This window comes from Mustela erminea, chromosome 15 (assembly GCF_009829155.1).
Source record: "Mustela erminea isolate mMusErm1 chromosome 15, mMusErm1.Pri, whole genome shotgun sequence".
NCBI classification, from domain to species: domain Eukaryota; kingdom Metazoa; phylum Chordata; class Mammalia; order Carnivora; family Mustelidae; genus Mustela; species Mustela erminea.
The window spans coordinates 56,676,745-56,698,388 of NC_045628.1; the positions used below are offsets into that span (position 1 = coordinate 56,676,745).

At 37.0% G+C, this 21,644-nt stretch overlaps 1 protein-coding gene across 2 annotated transcripts in view; it reads left to right on the plus strand.

Moving 5' to 3' along the window:
• The window catches only part of COG3 (component of oligomeric golgi complex 3), a 73,258-nt gene that overhangs the window by 35,985 nt on the left and 15,629 nt on the right, over positions 1–21,644 (plus strand). For both annotated transcript variants that reach the window (XM_032314526.1, XM_032314525.1), the window contains 6 exons: positions 7,608–7,713; positions 11,565–11,689; positions 14,917–15,006; positions 17,933–18,053; positions 20,668–20,756; positions 20,866–21,000. In XM_032314526.1, the coding sequence (XP_032170417.1) occupies positions 7,608–7,713; positions 11,565–11,689; positions 14,917–15,006; positions 17,933–18,053; positions 20,668–20,756; positions 20,866–21,000 (666 nt within the window). The remainder of the gene's footprint in view (positions 1–7,607; positions 7,714–11,564; positions 11,690–14,916; positions 15,007–17,932; positions 18,054–20,667; positions 20,757–20,865; positions 21,001–21,644) is intronic.

The window sequence follows — 21,644 nt, forward strand, 5'->3', positions numbered from 1 at the left end:
TTGTAACTGGAAGTTTGTTTGTTTTTTGTTTGTTTGTTTTTAGATTCACATATAAGTGAACTCATACAGTATTTGTCTTTCTCTGACTTATGTTATTTAGCATAACATCTTTAGGGTCTCACCATGTTTTTGGACATGGTAGGATTTCCTTGTGGTTTTTTTTTTTAATGGCCAAATAATATTCCACTGCCTGCATACACCATAACTTCTTTATCCATTCATTCATTGGTGGACACATAGGTTGTTTTCATGTCTTAGCTATCGTGAGTAATGCTGCAGTGAACGTAAAGGTGCAGATATCCTTTGAGTTAGTGTTTTCATTTCCTTTGGATATATTCCCAGACGTGGAGTTGCTGGATCATATGGTAGTTCTATTTTTAATTTTTTGAAGATCCTCCATACTGTTTTCCAGAGTGGCTGCATCAATTTACAGTTCTGCCAATAGAGCACCAGGGTTCTCTTTTCTCCACGTCTTTGCCAACACTTGTTACCTTTTTTTTAAAAAAATTTTTATTTGTCAGAGAGAGGGAGAGAGAGTACTTGCATGCATGAGTGGAGGAGGGGTAGAGGGAGAAGCAGGCTTCCTGCTGAGCAGGGAGCCCGATGTGGGACTCGATCCTAGGACCTTGGGATCATAACCTGAGCTAAAGGCAGACGCTTAACTGACTGAGCCACCCAGACGTCCCAACACTTTTTACCTCTTATCTTTTTGACAGCAGCCATTCTAATAGGCATGAGATGGTATCTCATTATGTGCATTTCCCCGATGATTATTGATGTTGAGCATTTTCATTACCTGTTGGCCATTTGTATATCCTCTTTGGAAAAAATGTTGATTCAGGTCCTTCGTCCATTTTAAATTGGATTATTTGGTTTTTATGCTACTGAGTTATATGAGTCTTTATACCTTTTGTATATGAATTCCTTATCATCAAGCTTTGTAGTTTGATGGTAGTCCTACTTTCTTATTTTGGTGAGGGTACTTTTCATTTTAACACAACCATGATATGGTTATCACATTTAAAAACATTATTATAGGGGCGCCTGGGTGGCTCAGTGGGTTAAAGCCTCTGCCTTTGGCTCTGGTCATGGTCTCAGAGTCCTGGGATCGAGCCCCACATCCGGCTCTCTGCTCAGCGGGGAGCCTGCCTCTCTGCCTACTTGTAATCTCTGCATTTCAAATAAATAAATAAAATCTTAAAAAAAAAATAAAAACATTATTATAGTTACTTAATATCACTGAATATTCAATTAAGTCTGGAATTTTTTCAGATTTACTAGTTGTTAGTGTTTTGTCCCACTTTCTTTATGTGTATGTTTTATTGCTGAACCATTTGGAAGTAAATTATAGATACTGTGATACTTCACTTCTGAATACTTTAGTTCTTACTCTCTTAAGAATAAAACATTCTTCACATAATCACATGCATTTTTTACACATATAAAAATTAATATTAATTCAACATATTATTTATATGTAGTACATACTCAAATTTTTCCAGTTGTCCTTCAGCTATCTATAAAACAGGATCAGAAAGTTAAAAAGTGGGATCCAGTCATGGTTACTCTTTCTCCCCACTTGTTTTTTTTGTTTGTTTTTTGTTTTTATCACCTGGATTTTTGAAGAGACCAAGCCAGTTTTATTGTAGAATATGCCACATTCTGGATTTGTCTGATTGTTTTTCTCACATTTAGATTCAGATTAAACTTTTTTCTTTCTTTCTTTCTTTCCTTTTTTTTTTTTGGCAAGAATACTACACAGCTGATGTGTACTTATCTTATCACATCAAAGGCACGTAATGTCAGGATGTTCCACAATTGGTTAAGGTAGTAATTGTTAATTTTCTTCATTGTAAAAGCATATTCCCTTCTTTGTAATTAGTGAGTACTGATGAAATGATACTTTGGGATTATGTGAGTTCCCCAGCATCTTTTTACCCAGTGGTTATTACAACCATTAATGATCTGGGCCTGAACCAGTTATTATGTTGGGAGCAGCAAATTTCATACCTGCCATTTTCATATCTGCCTTTTCTTCTGCATTTATTAGTTGGCATTCTGCTGAAAAGAATTAATTTCTCCTTCTTCCTCCCTTTTGCCTATCCCTGACCTTAGTAGACTAGTGGAATTTTTTAAAAAGTCATTATAATCTATTGGCATTGCTCTTTTTGAAGCTCAGAATTGTCCCAGATTTGACTAGTGGAAGATGGGTTCTTTGTCCTTTAGATGGCTTCTTTGTCATTTTGTCCCTGTAATCTTTGAGTACTTCTTTCTTTTTTCTTACACAGTTTTATTGAGTTATAGTTTACAGACCCCACAATTCACCCATTTAGAGTTTATAATTTATGGTTTTTAATGTATTCATGGATAGGTTCAATCATCACCACAGTCGGTTATAAACCACTCACCATCTCAGAAAGCAACGCTGTACCTTTAGCTGTCACTCTCTGACCCCAGTCTGAGGGATCAGAGAACTTACAGTGAGTTCTGTGAACTCTACAAATGTGTCTATATATATGTCTATATAATATATATGTATGTATATATGTGTCTATAAATTATATATGTATCTATAAATTGCCCGGTTTTAAACATTTCATATGAATAGGATTATATAACATACGGTTTTTTGTGATGTCTTTCACTTAGAATCTTTTCACAGTTCATCCAAGTTACAACATGTGTTAGACTTCATTCCTTTTTATGCTGGATAGTATGCCATTGTATGGATATGTCACATCTTATTTATTCATTCTTCTGCTGATGGATACTTGGGTTGCTTCCACCTATTGGGTGTTATAAATATACTGCTACAAACATTCATGTATGCATGTGTTTTCATTTCTCTTGTTTATATGCCTAGGAGTGGAATTTTTGCACTGTATAATAACTCTGTGTTTAATCATTTGAGGAATGGCCAGACTGTTTCCCAAAGTGGCTGTACCCATTTACATTCTCACCAGCAGGATATGAGGGTTCTGATTTCTCCACCCACTTGCCAACTCTTGTTAATATTTGACTTTTTTGACTTAAGGCATCAATTGGGTATGGAGTGGTGTCTCATTGTGGTTTTATTATTATTTTTTTAAGATTTTATTTATTTATTTGACAGAGAGATCACAAGTAGACAGAGAGGCAGGCAGAGAGAGAGAGGGAAGCAGGCTCCCTGCTGAGCAGAGAGCCCGGTGTGGGACTTGATCCCAGGACCCTGAGATCATGACCTGAGCTGAAGGCAGCGGCTTAACCCACTGAGCCACCCAGGCACCCCTCATTGTGGTTTTAATGTGCATATTGTCCTTGCATCATTTGTTATCCCAGCATTCTGTCCAGTTGTCCCAGCATCATTTATTGAAAGGCTAGTCTTTTCTGCTGGATGGGTTTGGCACCCCTGTTGAAGCCAGTTGCTAATAAATTTTTGGGTTTCCTCCCTCCCTTGCTCCCTTCCTTCCTTCCTTCCTTTCTTCTTTCCTTCCTTCCTGTTGATTTATTTGAGAGAGAGAGAAAACGAGTGGGGGGAGGAGCCGAGGGAGAGAGAACATCCTTAAGCAGACTCCCTGCTGAGCACAGACCCTGACTCAGGGTTTGGTCCCAGGACCCTGAGATCATGACCTGAGCTGAAATCAAGAGTCACATGCTCAACTGACTGAGCCAGCCAGGCGCCCCGGGTTTGTTTCTGATCTCTCAGTTTTATTACATTGAACTTTATGTCTCTCTCTTTCTCTTTTTTTTTTCTTTATGTCTCTTTTTATGTCAATATCAGACTGATTTGATTGTTTTGTAATAAATTTTAAAATCAGGAAATACGAATTCTAATTCTTCTTTTTAAAGATTTTTTTTGTCTATTCTTGGTCCCTTGCAAGTCCATATGAATTTTAGAATCAGCTTGTCACTTTCTACAAAGAAGTCAGCTGGGATTTGTTAGGGATTATATTATATCTGTTGATCAGTTTGGGGAGCATTGCCATCTTAACAAATGTTAACTCTTCAAGTTCAAGAACATGAGATATTTTGAAATTATTTAGATCTTTTTCAGTTTCTTTCAGTGATATATTGTAGTTTTCAGAGGATAAATTTTATACTTTTTAAAGATCTTCCTAAGTATTTTATTCCTTTTGAAGCTTATTTAAATGGAACTATTTTCTTAATTCTGTTTTTTGATTGTTGATTGCAAGTGTATAGAAATATTTTTGATTTTTATATATTGATCTTGTATCCTGTTACCTTGTTGGACTAGCTTATTCTAATAGATTTTTGTGGATTTTTTAGGATTTTCTATATGTGTAACTATATATGTATGTATGTATGTAAGATCATGTTGTCTGCAAATAGAGATAGTTTTACTTCTTGATTTCCAATCTTTATGCCTTTCATGTATCTCTCTTGCCTAATTGCTTAGCTAGAACCTCCAATACAATGTTGAATAGAAATGATGAGACCATATATCCTGTTTTATTCTGATATTAAGGGGAAAGCTTCTAGCCTTTCCTATTTAGTATGATGTTAACTGTGAGTTATTCATACAACGCCCTTTATCAGGTTTATCCCATCTATTTCTGGTTTGTTGAGTGCTTTTATCATTAAACAATTTTGGTTTTTGTTAGATGCATTGTTCACAACTATTGGGATGATCTAGTGAAATTTTGATTCTAGTGAATTTGAAAATATCCCCTGAAATAATTTTGCTAAGTCATTACATGTTTCTAATGTTTTTTCAAAAATGTAGTCTAATTTTTGCAAGGTTTGCAAATTAGGCTTCCAGCTGGAATGCTGACTTAAATTTATTTGTCTATGAAAAATAGGTTTAAAGTCCATTTCTTCATAAGTGTATCCTATATTCATCAACATACCTTTTGATACCAAGTGGGAATTGCTTTTGTTAAGTTGTAAATGGGCTCAGATATTACCCAGTTTCTGTTTAGACTGCTTCTCCTGGATGTCACACATCCTGATTTTCTTTTCTTTTTTTAAATTTATTTATTTGACAGACAGAGATCGCAAGTAGGCAGAGAGGCAAGCAGAGAGAGAGGAGGAAGCAGGCTCCCCACTGAGCAGAGAGCCCGATGTGGGGCTTGATCCCAGGACCCTGGGATCTTGACCTGAGCCCAAGGCAGAGGCTTTAACCCACTGAGCCATCTAGGCGCCCCAACTTTTCTTTTTCCTGTTTTTTTTTTTTTTTACTACATTTTATTTTTTGGAACAGTTTTAGATTTACAGAAAAATTGAGAAGGTCTTACAGAGAGTTCCTATGTACGTCACATCCAGTTTTCTCTGTTATTTAACATCTTATATTATTGTGGTGCAATTGTGGTGGTGAATGAGTCTGTAATGATACATTGGTATTAACTAGAGGCCGTAGTTTATTCACATTTCCTTAATTTTTATATAATGTCTTTTTCTATTCCAGGATCCCATTATCCATTTGTAGTTACTACCTTGCATTTTTTTTTTCTTTCTTCCATATCCTCTTAGGCTCTTCTTGGCTCTGAGAGTTTCTCAGACTTTCCTTGTTTTTGCTGATTTTAATTTAACATTTTTGAGGAGAATTTGTTAAGTATTTTATAGGGTGCCTCCCTATTGGGATTTGTCTGATGCTTTTCACCTGGTTAGACTGGTATTATGTGTTTTGGGGAAGGAAACCCAAAAGTACCATATTTATCACATCATACCCAGGGTAGACACATCAATATGATTTACACTGACATAGATCACTTAGTTGAGGTGGCATTGTTAGGTTTCTTCATTGAAAAGTTGCTCTTTTTCCCCAAGCTATGCTACTTTCTTGAGACAAAGTATTTACATACATTATTTGGAATTTTTCTGCAAGGCAGATCTTTTTCCTTCTATATATGTAAGTATGTATATATGTATTTATTCACTTATTGATATCAGTATGAACTCATGGATATTTATTTCATATTTATGGCTATTATCCACTGTTTTATGAGCACTTCCTTATCTCTTGGGTCTGTAAGACATTTTAGGCTCATTTTGTCTATTTCCTATCTTAGCCCTAGAATCAGCCATTTCTCCAAGGAGTCCTGGCTTCTTTTATTGGAGAATGGTATTAGAAAACAAGGTCTAGGTGCTAGGTGTGCTCATAGCTGTAGAGTGTTCTTGATTTTGGTCATCTCAGCTGATAGCAAAGAAATATGTGTATGTATAACCTATTCCTGTTGCTACACCTCCTCACCAGCATTTTAACTTACCCTAACTTATTTTAGTGCCTGGACTGATAAACATGTTGTAATAGGGGTGTTTCTTTTAAAGCTAGCAGGCTTGAAATACACCAGGCTGTGTAATTTACTGCCCTTATCTAAGAATGTTTTTCTCAACTTTCATCCCTTCTCCTGACTTCTATTTAAATTTATATTTTGGATAGTTATATTAATTATTTGTATAGTACTTAAAAAAAATACATAAAATCAACCTTGCAGGAATCAGGTATGTGGTAGGTAGGGCATATAGTTTGGGGGCTGTTTGTTTATTGCCCTGCTTTCATTATTCTGTAGGCTTATAGTAGGAATGTTGCTAATAATTCCAGGAAACAGATAATCCATTTGCAGGAGTTACCTTGGGTTTGAAGGCCACAAAGTGGGTATGATGAAGACAAGATCTATTTCTCAGTCCAGTCTAGGGAATTGTGTTCTTCTTTTTTCCTTTTATTTATTTGTTTTCTTTATGAATAATTGGTTTTATATTAGGTAGAATGCCTGTTTTAATAGTTCTGATAAGATGTTAGGTGATTAAGATTACTTTATAATTTAGTGATAATTTAGTATAATTTAGTGATATATTTAGTATGTTTTATTTAGTCATCACATAGCCAGTGTCCTGATGCCTTCTTGTGTGGACCTTTTGGTTTAAGGATACCACTTTCAGTAAATATGCTTGCTTTGCTTTTCTTTTGGTGAGGGGCACAGGGGCATCAAGGTGATCCTGCTGTGACATCTTTGTGCCATGTGTTTATACTTTCTCGTTTCTGCATGCAGAGTTAGGACTGGCCCAAGTGATACGGAGACTGTCTCCCAAACACTTCTCTGGGCCATTCCTTTTGGCAGTAATTACATGTTTGTCGGTCCTTCATTTTTATTTCTACCTTTATAAAACTATAAATGTAAATTAGCGAGCTCTTCATCAGTAACTTAGTAGTTAGTGACCTGTGTATATTTGATGTTATTCTTTAGGCAGTGAAGAAGGCTCTCAAAAATAGCTTACTGTAGCTATTCTCACATAAAGAGAAAAGCAGTTGTTTAGATTGGCTGGTTACTTGATAAAAACATTTCTGATATTCCGAATGTATTCTGTCCAATCTTAAGTTTTGTTTCTAAACAGAAGTTGAAAATTAGCTTCCTAGAGGTGACTTGTGTATTACATGAACCTTCAGCAGATACCTGGTAGTGGTTCTGAAATTAGTGGTTCACAAAAGACTGTGGATGTGTTTATGGGAGTAGGGACGCTCCATACTAATTTAACTTTTTCATTTCCATGGGTTGTTTTGGTCCATTTATTTATTAACTAGTTTTTTTTTTTAACTTCATGGAAAGATTCATATTACAAACACAGCTGAAAACTACACCTTAATCTTTCTTCTGATTTCTTTATAATAGCAAATTGCACAGAGTTTAAAAGATGAACAGAAGAAGGTACCTTCAGAAGCTTCATTTTCAGATGTTCGGTTAGAAGAAACGGAGTCTAATAATCTAAGAAAATCCGGTATGTTATGATTAACTCCAACTTTATTCATTCATTTAAACTTCTGTTGAGGACTTGTCATGTTCTGAGCATGAGAAACAACCTTGTGCATTTGAAGAGCCCAAACTTGGGTGGGGGTAGATTGATAAGCCACAGCTGTAACTGTGTGGCCATGTCCTAAAGGTATGGACAGTGTACTCTTGGACCATGGTAGAAGGGCATCAGAATTATGAAGGGAGGTGAGCTTTGAGTGCAGGAAGGTGGGTTCAGTGAGAGATGTGGTGTCTGAAGCTATACTCTTTATAAAGGTAGGAATGAGTGAGTCAGGTGAAGTAAAGTTGTTTAAGATAGAATAGTATGGAGGTGGGCAGGCAGGAATGGAAGACTATGGTTGCTTTGGGGAAGTCAAGTGGTTTTGTATGTTTGGGCATAGGTTATTTGGAGGGAGGAACAGATAAAGCTGGCCAGATAGGTGATAATCTCAGAGACTTTGAACTTCTTGCTAATACAGTGTATTGGAATAATTGTACTACCAGATTTGCGTTTTGTAAATATATGGAGTGCCTGTGACTAGGGTAAGATACCGATAAAAACATTTGGGCTGGCTTGGACTAGGGTACATGTTATGCAAGGAGTGAAATTGTCCAAGAAGCATCCTGGATATTTATGAGTTACGTAGACAAAAAGCTAGATGAGAAACAGGGATTCTCTCCTCTCTCCTCCTAGCTGTAAGGGAGACACTGAAGCTCAGGTTTTTGGGGAGCTGGGATTGGCTGGGAATTGGGGTAGTGAGAATGGGAGGCTTTAATAGCCCCAGTTGTCCCTAAATCCCCATGCTTAGGGCATCTCTAGGTATTGTGTGTTACTCTATGAACAGCTGATACCTCAAACCCAGACTGCCAAGCAAACTGGGTATTCCTTGTCTGGCAAAGCCAATTTTATCACATATGTTTCATAGGAAGATAGAGCCATAGGGGGTTAAGATTTCCTCCTTTGAAATAGAACCTGTGCCATGTCTTCATATACCTTTTGTTTCTAGTATACACCTTGGTCCTAATAAATCTCTTCAAGAGTTAGTGGAGAGACTAGAGTACTTTTCTATCTTAATGACGTTGGTCTTATACATTTTCCCTTTGCCCAGTAAAGTCTATTCTTTCACCCTTGCTTGGCCTTAAAATAAATAAGGTATTGTTGGCAGAACTGTAGAGCCTAGTTAGGAGATTGTTTTGTTTTCCATTTGAAAGATAAAAGTTTGAGCCAGGGCACTGACAGGGTAGGGAGAAAAGTGAATAGATGAGGCATCTGGTGAAAAGCTTGAATCAATAGAATTTGATGACACACTAGATGTGGGGGCTGAGAAAGACTTAACAGCGTCCACATGGAACAACTGAGAAGATCTATGTATATCGATCTAGAGCTATGCTGTTCAATATGGTAGCCACCTGCCATTGAACATGTGAAATGTGGCTGTCTGAATGTGCTGTTAGCATATAAAATACAAATCAAATTTCAAAGACTTAATATGAAATAAAGAATGAAAAAACCTTATTAGTAATTTGTCTTGATTACATGTTAAAATGGTGGTATTTTAGATATATTGGGTTAAGTACATTAAAATTCATTCCACTTGTTTCTTCTTACCTTTTTTAATGGGGCATTTTAATGTGTTACACGTATGGCTCACATTGTATTTCTGTTGGACAGTACTTTTCTAGAGCTATAAAGAGGACTGATTTAGAGATAAAGACTGTAGAGACGCTTTGGGCTTGTGTAGGGTCACCCCCAGGACAGAGAGTACAGTGACAATAGCAGAAATGTGGGGAGAGAACCTCAGCAGATGCTGACATGAAAGAGCAATGGAGGTAGAGGAGAGGCAACTTCATGTAAAGTAGACATTTTATAGTGAGGCCTTATAGAAGAGCTTTTAAAATTACACAAATATCACATGCTTTTGAAAAGCAAAAAAAATAAGCTTACAGAATTATAAAGTGAAAGCACTAACCCACAGTGTTCTCTTCTTTCTTTTTCCCCATAAATCTGTACCATAAACTCTAGGCCTTCTAAGCAGAGGCTGTTCTGGCTTTTTTTTTTTTTTTTTTTTAAGAATTTTGCTTTGCTTGGCTATACTTTCACTGTTTTAAGTATTGGCTATTACTTTTCTTTTTTTTTTTTTTAAGATTTTATTTATTCCTTAGAGAGAGAGAGAGATCACAAGTAGGCAGAGAGATAGGCAGAGAGGTCGGGGGAAGCAGACTCCCACTGAGCAGAGAGCCTGATGTGGGGCTAGATCCCAGGACCTGAGATCATGACCTGAGATCATGACCTGAGCCGAAGGCAGAGGCTTAGCCCAGTGACCCACCCAGGTGCCCCTATGGAAAAAAGTTTCAAATATAAAGAAAAGTAGAAAGAATGATATGATGAACAGTGAACACCACTACCCACTATATGGATTCAAGGCTTAACATTTTATCACATTATATATATATATACATTCTTTTGCTAATCATTTTTTAAAATTTATTTATTTATTAAGTAATCTCTACACCCAATGTGAGGCTCAAACTCACAACCCCAAGATTAAGAGCCACATGCTCCTCTGGTTGAGCCAGCCAGGCGCCCCAATCTTCTGCTAATCATTTTAAAGTAAATTATTGACATCATTGCCAGTTTACTCTTGAGTATTTCATCATCTCTCCAAAATATAAGGACGTCTCCTATATAACCCTAAAACCTATTGCACTAAAACATTTAATAGAGTTTCCTAATGTCCTCTAATACCCAGTTCATATTTCATTATCCCCTCTTATTCCAAAGTATTATCTTAGCTCTGCTGTTGTGGCTCATTTGAACTCTCGTCCATTGAGCTGAAATGATTGTGCTTCCCTCACAGAGATGTCTTTGCTCAACCAAGCTCCTCACTTGCTCCTCCTCACCCTTACCAGAGTGTCTGCCCTGTCTCGGAGAGAGGAGGGGACAATTCTCTTCAGTTGGGAATTGGATAGACTAAGTAGGCCTATAAGTAATACAGCTAAGAGCATGGAAGGCAGGCAGTCAAGCAAACTAGCTTTGATTAATTTTCCTGTTTAGCATAGCTTTATTTTCTTGTCATTTCCTTACCTCCATTGGCTTCCAGTAGCTTCCACACAACTACTTATAGATCTACCTCCTTTTTGTATAAGGCATATATACTATTTATTCATTCCATAAGGATTGTTTTGTTTTAAAGATTTTATCTATTTATTTATTTATGATTTTATTTACTTGAGAGAGAGGGAGTGAACGAGCAGTGGGGAGGGGTGGAGGGAGAGATCAGGAGAAGCAGACTCCCCTCTGAGCAGGAAGCCTGATATGGGGCTCCATCCCAAGACCTGGAGATCATGACCTGAGCTGAAGGTATATCCTTAACCAACTGAGCGACCCAGGCGCCCCAGATTTTATTTATCTGAGAGAGAGAGAGAGACCACGAAGGGGGAGGTGGAGGGAGAGGTGGGAGCAGACTCCCTGCTGAGCAGGAAGCCTGATGCAGAGCTTGATCTCAGGACCCTGGGACCACTGTCTGAGCCACCTAGGTGCCCCCATTCCATAGACATTATTGATCACAGTTTTAGAATAGCTTTTGAATTAAGCATATATATATGAGGGTGGGATATATGTATGTATTTAGTGTAGTCTCACTAATTGTGTTGAATATCAGCTGTCACAATTCCTGTGGGTTCCTGTGGCATTATTGATTAAAGGTGAAAATACTTGGAAAAAAAATGGATGCCTCTAGCTACTAATAACTAAAAGAACAAACAGTTTATGTTTGCCGTGCAAATAAGACAAACCTCCAGGTATGTGAAATGTGTCTTTTTTTCCATTTGGGTTTTTAGGTTCAACAGAATCCCTCAATACTAGACCACAGACCACAATTTCTCCAGCAGATCTTCATGGAATGTGGTATCCTACAGTTCGAAGAACTCTTGTGTGTCTCTCCAAATTGTACAGATGTATAGATGTACGTGTATCAATTCTTATTTATCTTTACTGTAAATTGCTTGCTCTTTCATGTGAAATTTTTAAATTTTAAGTTTATTTTAAGATCTTAGTGTACTATTTTGTTTGGTATTTAATTAGAGTCCTATGATTTTTAGATACAGAGGTAAGTTTAAGATCAGTCTAATTTAGGGATTTTTTTAAAAAGATTTTATTTATTTATTTATTAGAGAGAGTGAAAGCATGAGCAGAGGCGAGGGGCAGAGGGAGAAGGAGATGCTGATTCTCTGCTGAGTAGGGAGCCCAGTATGGGACTCTTGATCTCAGGACCCTGGGATCATGACCCAAGCCAAAGGCAGCTGCTTAATTGACTGAGCCACTCAAATGCCCTTAATGTTCGGATTCTTAATGTGTGTGTTCTGTAGAACCTTAGAATTCACTAGAGGCCTTTGGGAAGTCTTCAGATACCTTGAAATTTTGAGTAAAATTGTGTTTGTATCTTTATATTTGTGTCTTTTTGAGAAGGATTATAGCTTTCATTGCATTTACTATGACCACATAAAAGTTTAAAAACTACTGGTTAATTCATCTGTTTCAGTTTATAGGTAAGGAAAAAGACATGCAGAAAGGTTAAGTGATAATGTCCAGTGTCACATGGCTATAGTACATATTTAGTATAAATTTGTTATTAAATGCATTTACTTTAGTTTCTTTTTTTTTAATTTTAGTTTTTTTTTTTTTCTTAAAGGTTATTTATTTTAGAGAGAGGGTGCATGTATGGGATTGATGGGAGGGCCAGGGGGAGTGGGAGAGGAAGAGAATCTTAAGCAGACTCCCTGCTAAGCCCGACATGGGGCTTGATGTCACAACCCTGAGATCATGACCTAAGGCAAACCTTAGGACATTTAACTGACTGAGCCACCTGGGCACCCCATTATTTTAGTTTTGTACTCCATTTTAATCAACATTTTTTTTAAAAGATTTATTTATTTGAGAGCAAAACTGCAGGGCGGGGAGGCAGGGAGAAGGGCAAAGGGATAGAGAGAGTCTCAAGCAGACTCTGCATTGAGCACAGAGCTCATCATGGGGCTCTTTCCATCTCACAACCCTGAAATCATGACCTGAGCTGAAATCAAGAGTCGAATACTTAACTGACTGAGCCATCCAGGTGCCCCTAAGTCACTAAGAAACCATGGACTAATTTTAGTTATTGCTGAAATTGTAGTACCTTTTTTTTTTTTTTGAAGCACGACCTTAAACATAAAGCATTGATTTTAGGTCAGAGCTATTGTAAGCATTCAAGAATGTTTAATGATATGATTATCAATCTTGAAAGATTAGAGTTGTCTATACTTCATATTAGGAGTTTGCTGCTGAAATAGTTTATAAGATTAAATTTTTAAAAAATTTTATTTAAGTAATCTCTACACGCAACATAGGACTTGAACTTACAACCCCAAGATCAAGAGTGCTCCTCCTGCTCCTCCAACAGAGCCAGCTAGGTGCCCCTGAAATTCAGTGAATTTAATTTAAAATTTGATTGTTACAACTTAAATAGCATATAAAATGTGACAAAATAACAACAGCAATGTAATTGTCCTGAAGCTGTTGTTTAAGAATAGAGACCAAAGGGGGTATGTGTATGTTTCCCAGCCCCCTCATCGCCCCCTCACGCCCCCCCACGGCAGAGATGTTCTGTATCTCAGAGGCCTAGGGGCTGAACAAGGTGGCACAGTTTCATTGGTTCAGTAGAGTGCATAGTACTTAGTGTATCTATTTTAAGCTACATAGTTATCGGAGTTTGTACTTGCAGAGATTTTGAAATTTAACCAGAAAATACCTTTTGGCCTATTCTGGGACTTTTAGGATGCGGCAAGATCACCTCTACAGTTAGATGTCTCAGCCTTTTTGTCCAGCTAATGAGTTGTCTTCTAGAGGGAAGTTTGGACTTTGGAATCTTCCCCAGGTTCCCTAAGCAGGAGTACTCAATGGCACTATGAGGCTAGGATTAGGAAGCTCCCTAGAGTAGAGCTGGGATACCAGGGGGATACATGGGAGTGTGTTCCACACAGAACCCATTGTCATCACAGACAGTGAAGCCTTTTCGGTGCTTAAGAGGGATTTGAGCCAAACAGTAGGGTAGACCTGAGGACGCAACTCTGCCTGTTTTTATTTTATCTTCTGGGACTGCCTGTTTTTTTTTTTTAACGTAGCTATGTCTGAATCTTATTCCTCTCTCTTTTAACCATCTAAGGCGAGGAAAGCCAAGTCTAGTGAAAAACGCATTAAGACTGAGCGGGGGAAGAGTTGGTCTTAGTCGAGGCTGCTGATCTTCGGTCTTCCTCAGGCAGGAGCAGTGACCTAGCAAGAGGCAACCCTAATCTTTTCTTACTACAGAAGCTGCATAGGAGACAACTGAGAGGGAAGCAGTACAAAAGGAGAACAGCATCAAGTAGAGATCAGGACCCAGGATTGTGGCCTCATAATAAATATTTTGCTCATATTCCTCCATGTTAATTCCATCTCAGGTGGAATGGAGGCAGGGAGGAGGCAAGGGACCGGCAGGCGACCCTGACATGCCACACTTCTGACAAGATATAGAAATGACAGAATTAAGAATCATACTTCACATGATGTTTGTAACCCAGTTATTTTGTTTTTATCTAATTATATTTTAAAAAGATTTTACCACCTCCTTCGGCATTCCTATATTTCATACACAGTATCCTGTAATTTGGATTTACTAGTATTTTATTGCTTGACTCCCCCATCACTGAACATTTATTTGCCTTTTTTTTTTTTTTTTTTGCTGTTTTAAATAATGTAGTAAGAGCCATGTGCATGAATTTTATAATACAATACTGATTATTTGGGATACATTTTTAGAAGTGGGTTTACTGAGGCTTTGTCTTAAAGTTGGTGGGGTCAGAACCACATCTGCCTTGTCCACCTACCACTGGGCATCCAGCATTTAGCACAGAGCCTAGCCTGAAATAGGTGCTAAGGAAATATTGCTGAAAGGTCACAGGAGAGCTTTGAGAGATGCAAATTACAGAACTACCTGTTGGTCTAGACAGGTTGCATGGGAATAGGAAACTCTAGGAGGAATATTTGCCAGTAATATAAGTTCATCCGGTGGATGAGGGCAAGCAAGCATTCATTGTTGAATTGCTTGTTCTCTGTTTATATAATTTCTCTGTTCCTGTGTTGTGAAGCACTTCAGTTAATGTTTTTCTTTTATTTCACCAGAGGGCAGTGTTCCAAGGATTATCACAGGAAGCCTTGTCTGCCTGCATTCAGTCGTTACTTGGAGCATCAGAGTCTATCAGCAAAAACAAGGTTTGATGAAGTGTTAGGTGAAATATTGTTACCTATAATAATATTGTGGAATATAGCATTTATTTGTAGATGGCAGGAGGATTTGTTTAATATGATTTACTTGAAGCCCTTTAAGAGAAGTTAAAACAGTTGACCCTTGAACAAGACAGGGACTCAGATCCTTTCCCCCACAGTTTGAAATCCTTGTAGAACTTTTGATTCCTCGAATACTGAACTACTAATAGCCTGCTGTTGACTGAAAGCCTTACTGATAACATAAACAGTCAGTTAACACCTATTTTGTCTGTTATGTGTATTACGTATTATATTCTTAAAGTAAGCTAGAGAAAAGAAAATGTTATTAAGAAAATCACAGGGAAGAGAAAATACATTTATATTACGATGCTATAAAAAATTACCGTATAAGTGGACCAGTGTAATTCAAACCATGTTGTTGAAGGTTCAATTGTATATTATTATAGTGCTAAATAAAGACCACACTGTATGAAGGAGTTCCAGCTTTGCTGAAAAGTACTGAAAATGCCACTTTGGTTCTAAATCCTCTAGAGTAAAGGTCTCTTACTATAGCCTTAGCAGCTGGGAAGGTAGTAGACTCCTGTTTCCCTGAAAGACCAAAACAGTGTTTATAAGGGAACATAGCAATTTATAATCATCCCTTCAGTGATGGTTTTAAATAGTTGCATGGCCTCACTTGAAGGAAATCAGCCAAGTCAATTTAGAAGACAGGGAACTGTGGCTCATGGGTTGCATGACTAGAAGTAGTTGCCGTGACTTCATGACTTACAGTTTTTAATCAAGAAGCGATCTGGGGCTGAAGGCTGCTCTCGGGGGCCCTGAGAATTTTTAAATAGCATCATCAAAGATGTTGCTTCATTTAACTGTCCATTAAAATGCCTGTCGCCTAAAGTGTCTAAGCTGTAGGGGCTGTTTCCAGGGAAACTTTTTTTGCTTGTTTGGAGTATTCAAATTTGTGAACCTTTTTGGACTTCCAGATTTATAAACTTGATTTCTTACTTAAAGGCTTTAGATAAATTAGGGTAAGACAAAAGAAAGCAAAAAAAACAAATGACAAAAAAAACTTCCCTCAAAAGAATTTGGGGTTCGTTTCTAGGAGATTTGTACCCCTGATTGTGACTGCTGCATTCTCCCAGTCATGGAATGGAAGGTTGCAGTGACATTTTTAGATGTTGGAAAGAAGATGGAAAGTTAGCTGTAGACAGGCAGATTTAATTTTTAAAAAGTATTTCTAAGCCTGAGCTCTCACATTTCTTATAATACCTGAAATCAGGAAACATGTCTAATGTTAGGCAAATGGTTAAGTAAATTATGGCATACTTCATAGAGTAGACTATTACACAGGCGTTAATTTTTTTAATGAAGCAGTAACATTTAACTTAAATATGTTAAGGCAAAAAAAAAAAAAAAAGATACAACCCGATATACATCATGACTTTATGTAATGAAAACACTCAATAAAACATTAACATTGAAAGCCTTTGGGTGAATATGGATGATTTTCCCTTTTTTCACTACATTCTTCTTTATTTTCCAGTTTTCTAGAATGAGCACGTAGTTCTTAGATGAAGGGCTTTTTGATTATTTCATCCTTACCCTATGAGGCTATCCTGTTTTATGTAACTCTGCTTCCTGCATATTAGAAGGGGTTTAAGTTTGTGTGAGGAAGCCCTCGATTTGGCAAGCATTAGCTCATTTATTTTTGTTGCTGAGTTTGTGTACTTTTGCCTTTCCAGAGAAAAGTGATTAATGAAAATGACCACTTAATGTCTTAGCTTCTTAAGGCAGGAAGTTGTTGCCATACTTAATTGAACACCTAATATGTTTGCTGGATTATAGCAGCTTTAGTAAAGTGAATCTATATTACACTGTTCTTTCCCCTTGGAATTGTTAGTTTTTTAAAAAATAGAGCAAGTATTCAAAATGTGTAGTGCTTCCTACTTATTTAATGCTCTGTGTTCCAGAGTACAAAGTGAGTTTCCATCAAATAAATCATACTTGCATATTGATTATGTGTTTATTTAGAAGGAGGGAGGAGAGAGAGAGACTAGAAAGGAGTTAGGTTGTTTAATAACTCCTTTAAAATTATTGCTGTTTACTGAAGGACAATTTTATTCTTTTCCTAATATAGTATGATGTTAGAAATATTTTCAAAGAAGTATTCTCTCTTGATTAAGCAGCAAGAATGAGCAGATGAAGCCTTGCTTTTGTTAATATACAGACTTTTTTTGGAAGTGAAAGTTACAGTTATTCACTGTTTTAGGATTGGGTCAGAGCTTTGAGAACTAAATTTAAATCATAAGACTCTTCTAGATGGGTCCTTCCATAGCAGATGGAAGTGTAGTGACTCAGGATATAGACAGTGCTCTGTTGGTGGCAGGATGATCCAAAATGGTAACCCCAAATCATTTTTGGATTTGGAAGCTCCTTTTGTATAAATATGAATATTTCTGATATTCTGGATATTGAAACCACTTTGGCCAAATAGAGCCATGGTACTTGAAGAGAAACTGGAAAACCAGGAGAGGTCAGAGTTGTGTTTATGCTTTGACCTTTTCTTTATTTCCTGTTCTGTGCCAAGATTAGGTCACTTTATCACTTCTGTTTCTAAATCAAGTTAAAATAGATTTGATTTCTTTTTCTAAATGTGTTACTTTATAACCTTTTATCTGATTTGCTTTCTTGGACTGACGAAGTATGAGTGGGTGACAATGTTAGTAAGAGTTTGCAGCAAGATTTTTCCAGATAATTCTAACATGGGTAACGTGGGGAGAGTTCATTGCACCACAAAAGGAGTATTGGTACATACAGTTAGGTTAAGGGCCATACACCTCGGTAGATTAATAACACTGTATGTTTTACATGTTTTTATTTAATCTTTGATAATACCCATTTTTCTCTTATAATTTAGACTCAGATTGATGGACAACTTTTCTTAATTAAGCATCTTTTGATTCTTCGTGAACAAATTGCTCCATTTCATACTGAATTCACCATTAAGGAAATTTCCCTGGACCTCAAGAAAACTAGAGGTACTTCATTGTCCTGGCTGACACAGTTGGGTGTGTTTGACCTGTCCAAATGTGTCAGCAAAGGTTATAGGTTTATTTTATGTTCATCTGCAATTTTTTTTGCATGCTGTGCTTGCTAAGCATGTTACTTGTTCATACTGAGCTGAGCTTTCAGCGTCCTAATTACATCTAACTTGCTGTATTTTCTTTATGAAGGGAACTGTTTCTGAGCATTTCAATTTGTAATATAGCATTACTTCTCTTAGACTCTGCCACATATTACCATAACCAGTTAAAAAATGAAAAATCAGTGTAACAGCTACTTAACAGTGTCAGCCAATTGGGGTGATTTTAAACATTGAGTAGAGTTTGTCAGTTCATGAAAATTCAGGAAGCCAGCTGGGTAAAATGGTAAAATGGGAGTACTCAGATATCTAAGAGTGAAAGATTTGGGTTCCTGGCCCATCATTTCCTGGCTCTTGTGTGATCTTGGTTGGGTGTTTTAGTTTTCCTATCCCAGGTGAAATGAGCAGAATCAACTTGTCACCATAACTTCTCAATAACCAGGTTATTGAGATCATTAAGCATGAAAATGTACGTTGAAGAGCTTTGTGAGCATTAGGTGCTCAAGTAAGCCTAATTGGTATTATTTAATCAGCTGGTTGTTAGGTAATCATGTGGCTAGGATCTTAGAGTTGTTAATAGACACTGAATCATATCTGCCCTAATGATTTGCCTCTGACTGAATTAATAGATGATTTCTAAAATATCAGAATAGTTATTTTCTAAGATGTTGATTGTAAGCAGTTAAGGATACACTATGAATATCCCTAGTTTCCTTTACTTACTTACAAATTTATCTAAACTTTATCTTTTCTTAACCATTGCTGAGGGAATTAAGTTCTAATGCCTTAAGCCATTGTTTATGTAATGGAACTTCTCTCTGAGATATTGGGGGAATTGAGAAAATAGTCACTCAAATTATTTCCTGTACTCTGGTTCAGAGGAACTCCAAATACGGTATTTCCAAGGGTAGCTGGTTATTAGTTCCCTAGTGACTGTGTTTATAAAATAGTGGGCTTGACTTAACTCACCTGAGAGCCATCGTGAGTCATATTAGAACAGTTTACTCTTTCTTTTCCTAATGTTCTCTCCTTTCCGCCATGGAGAATACCTTTTGGTTCTGTTGGAATTTGAATAGTAAACCTGTATGTTACTCATATTTTGTGATTTAAAAAAAAAAAGATTTGTTTTATTTTAGAGGGTAGGGGAGCAGAGTGGGACCAAGAGGGACAAGGAGACTCCTTGCTAAGTGTGGAGCCTGAGAATGAGGGGCTAGGTTTGATCTCAGGACCCAGAGATCATGACCTGAGCTGAAACCAAGAGTCAGATGCTCAGCTGACTTGCCTCCTAGGCGCCCTGTGATTTTTTTTTTTTTTTAAAACAGTAGTCACGTATCCTGGTTTTTGCCATTTTATAGAATGCATATATATTTTTTAAGCTTATTCTTATCAGAGGCTTCCATCCCCCAACCAGTCTAGTTGATTTCCTTCTGTCCTTTTGGTGTGAGGTGTGGGAGTAGTGCCCTAACCTTGAAGAGTGCCGTGGGCTGATAGTCCTTAACTTTATTTACATGATGGGACAAAGTAAGGCTGATCTACTTTCTTCCATTTTTTTCTAATTCATAATTTTTTGCTGCTTACTTAGTTCTTATATAGATCCATCGAAGTGTGAGATAATGAAATGCCCTAAAATTTTGGCAAATACTCGTTTAAAGTTTGTTTTCCCTAAAACATCATAAAGCCTATATAATCCTGCTGTATGCTGTCGCAGACAGTCTTTTAAGTTATCTTGTAGAAAAGACAGCAGAAACAAAGCTTTACTCTCACTACTGAGTCTGATAGGTCTTTTACAGTAAGATCAGGGTCAAGGTAGTTAGTACTGTTGTGGTGTGTACTTGTAAAAACCAGGGTTGGAAGCATTTCATACTTGGCTTCTGCAGTGTGGCAAAGCAAAGAAATGGTCTTTTGCAACTATCACTTAAGAATACTTGCTCTCTTTACTTTCAGACCTCTAACCTCTCATAACTAACATTATATCTTAATTGCATTTGAACATCAATGAGACCTCAGTTAGTACTTTGTGTGGATTCTAGTTAGTCTGGAGGTTAAGGGGTAAATATGTCCTTTTGGTGTTTTCTTTCTGGCTGACACAGTAGTTTATTCATTCTGCTTCCAATGAATAAGTTTCTGTGCCAGCCAGGGACTCAACAAACAAAGCTGGGTAAGTATATGGATGTTTTCTGGAAAATCTATTTAGCAGCATAAAAATAAGGCAGTGAAATTTTCAGGTATCAGTTACCATTTATCTTTTTTTTTTTTTTCTGTAAGTGGAGAGTTGAGATTAATAGTCATTTCTCAAGTCTGACTTCTAGAAAATAACTATGTGTGGGTACTACAGCCATGGTTGGCACTAATCCCACCCTCTTCCATTCATGGAGGTGAGTTGGTGGAAATGAAACTGCTTTTGCTTTTGTGGTAATAGATAACTAGTGTACGTTAACACACTGAAACGGTAACTCGTCTTTTCTTTTAAAACTGTACCTGTTCACTGGATGAGTAATTTTGTTTCACAGATGCAGCATTTAAAATCCTGAACCCTATGACTGTTCCAAGATTTTTTAGGCTGAATAGCAACAATGCCTTGATAGAGTTCTTGTTGGAGGTGAGAAGGAGTCTGTTTCATTGGTGGTGGGAGATAAGCGGCATTCTTTACACGTCTGGTGATTTCTAGGCACATAAAAACAGGAGGAAATTGTCATCTTCTTTTTAAGGGTACTCCTGAGATAAGAGAACATTATCTTGACTCTAAAAAAGATGTAGACCGTCACCTGAAATCGGCCTGTGAGCAGTTTATTCAGCAACAGACCAAGCTGTTTGTAGAGCAGCTGGAGGAGTTCCTGACAAAGGTATAGACCTTGGTGCATATTTGATAAAGTAATTTTGAATTCTTCCTTAGATTTCCTTTTGAACAAACCTCTTGTGAAAACTCTGGCAGGAGACAGTAAATAGTAAGCCTAAATCTTAATGATTCCATCTAGGAAATCACTGTGTTTCCTATAATGGAAGCTTTTTGATTTGGACTTTTAGATATGCTTGCATAGTTTTCAGTTTTTAAGAGAAAAAGTACAGATATTGTCTCCTTGCTAAAATCCATCCAACTGGCTAATGCCAGCAATGCAAAAATGAGATTATGGCTATTTTGACTTTTCCATTTCAACCTAATCTTTTTTTTTTTTTTTTTTTAAATGCTTAAGTATCATTGCTAAGGATTTTACTTCATAAAAATGTTTTAAAAGCCTTGAAATTTAAAAAAAAATTCTTGAGATTAGCTTTCATTTATTTAGCCTCTACTGTCTGCCCAGAATTAGAGAATATTATAAAAAGAGTAAAAATATGACAGCCCTTTCTCTCAAATTTACTTACCTAAGTCCTAACTGGGGAGACAAACTGTATCTCTGAAATGATCAGGAGACAGCTAAACAGATTATCTGTTAGTAATTTTTTGCTGGGGCCATTGATGCTGGTATGCCTGAAGCCTGTGATATTTGTT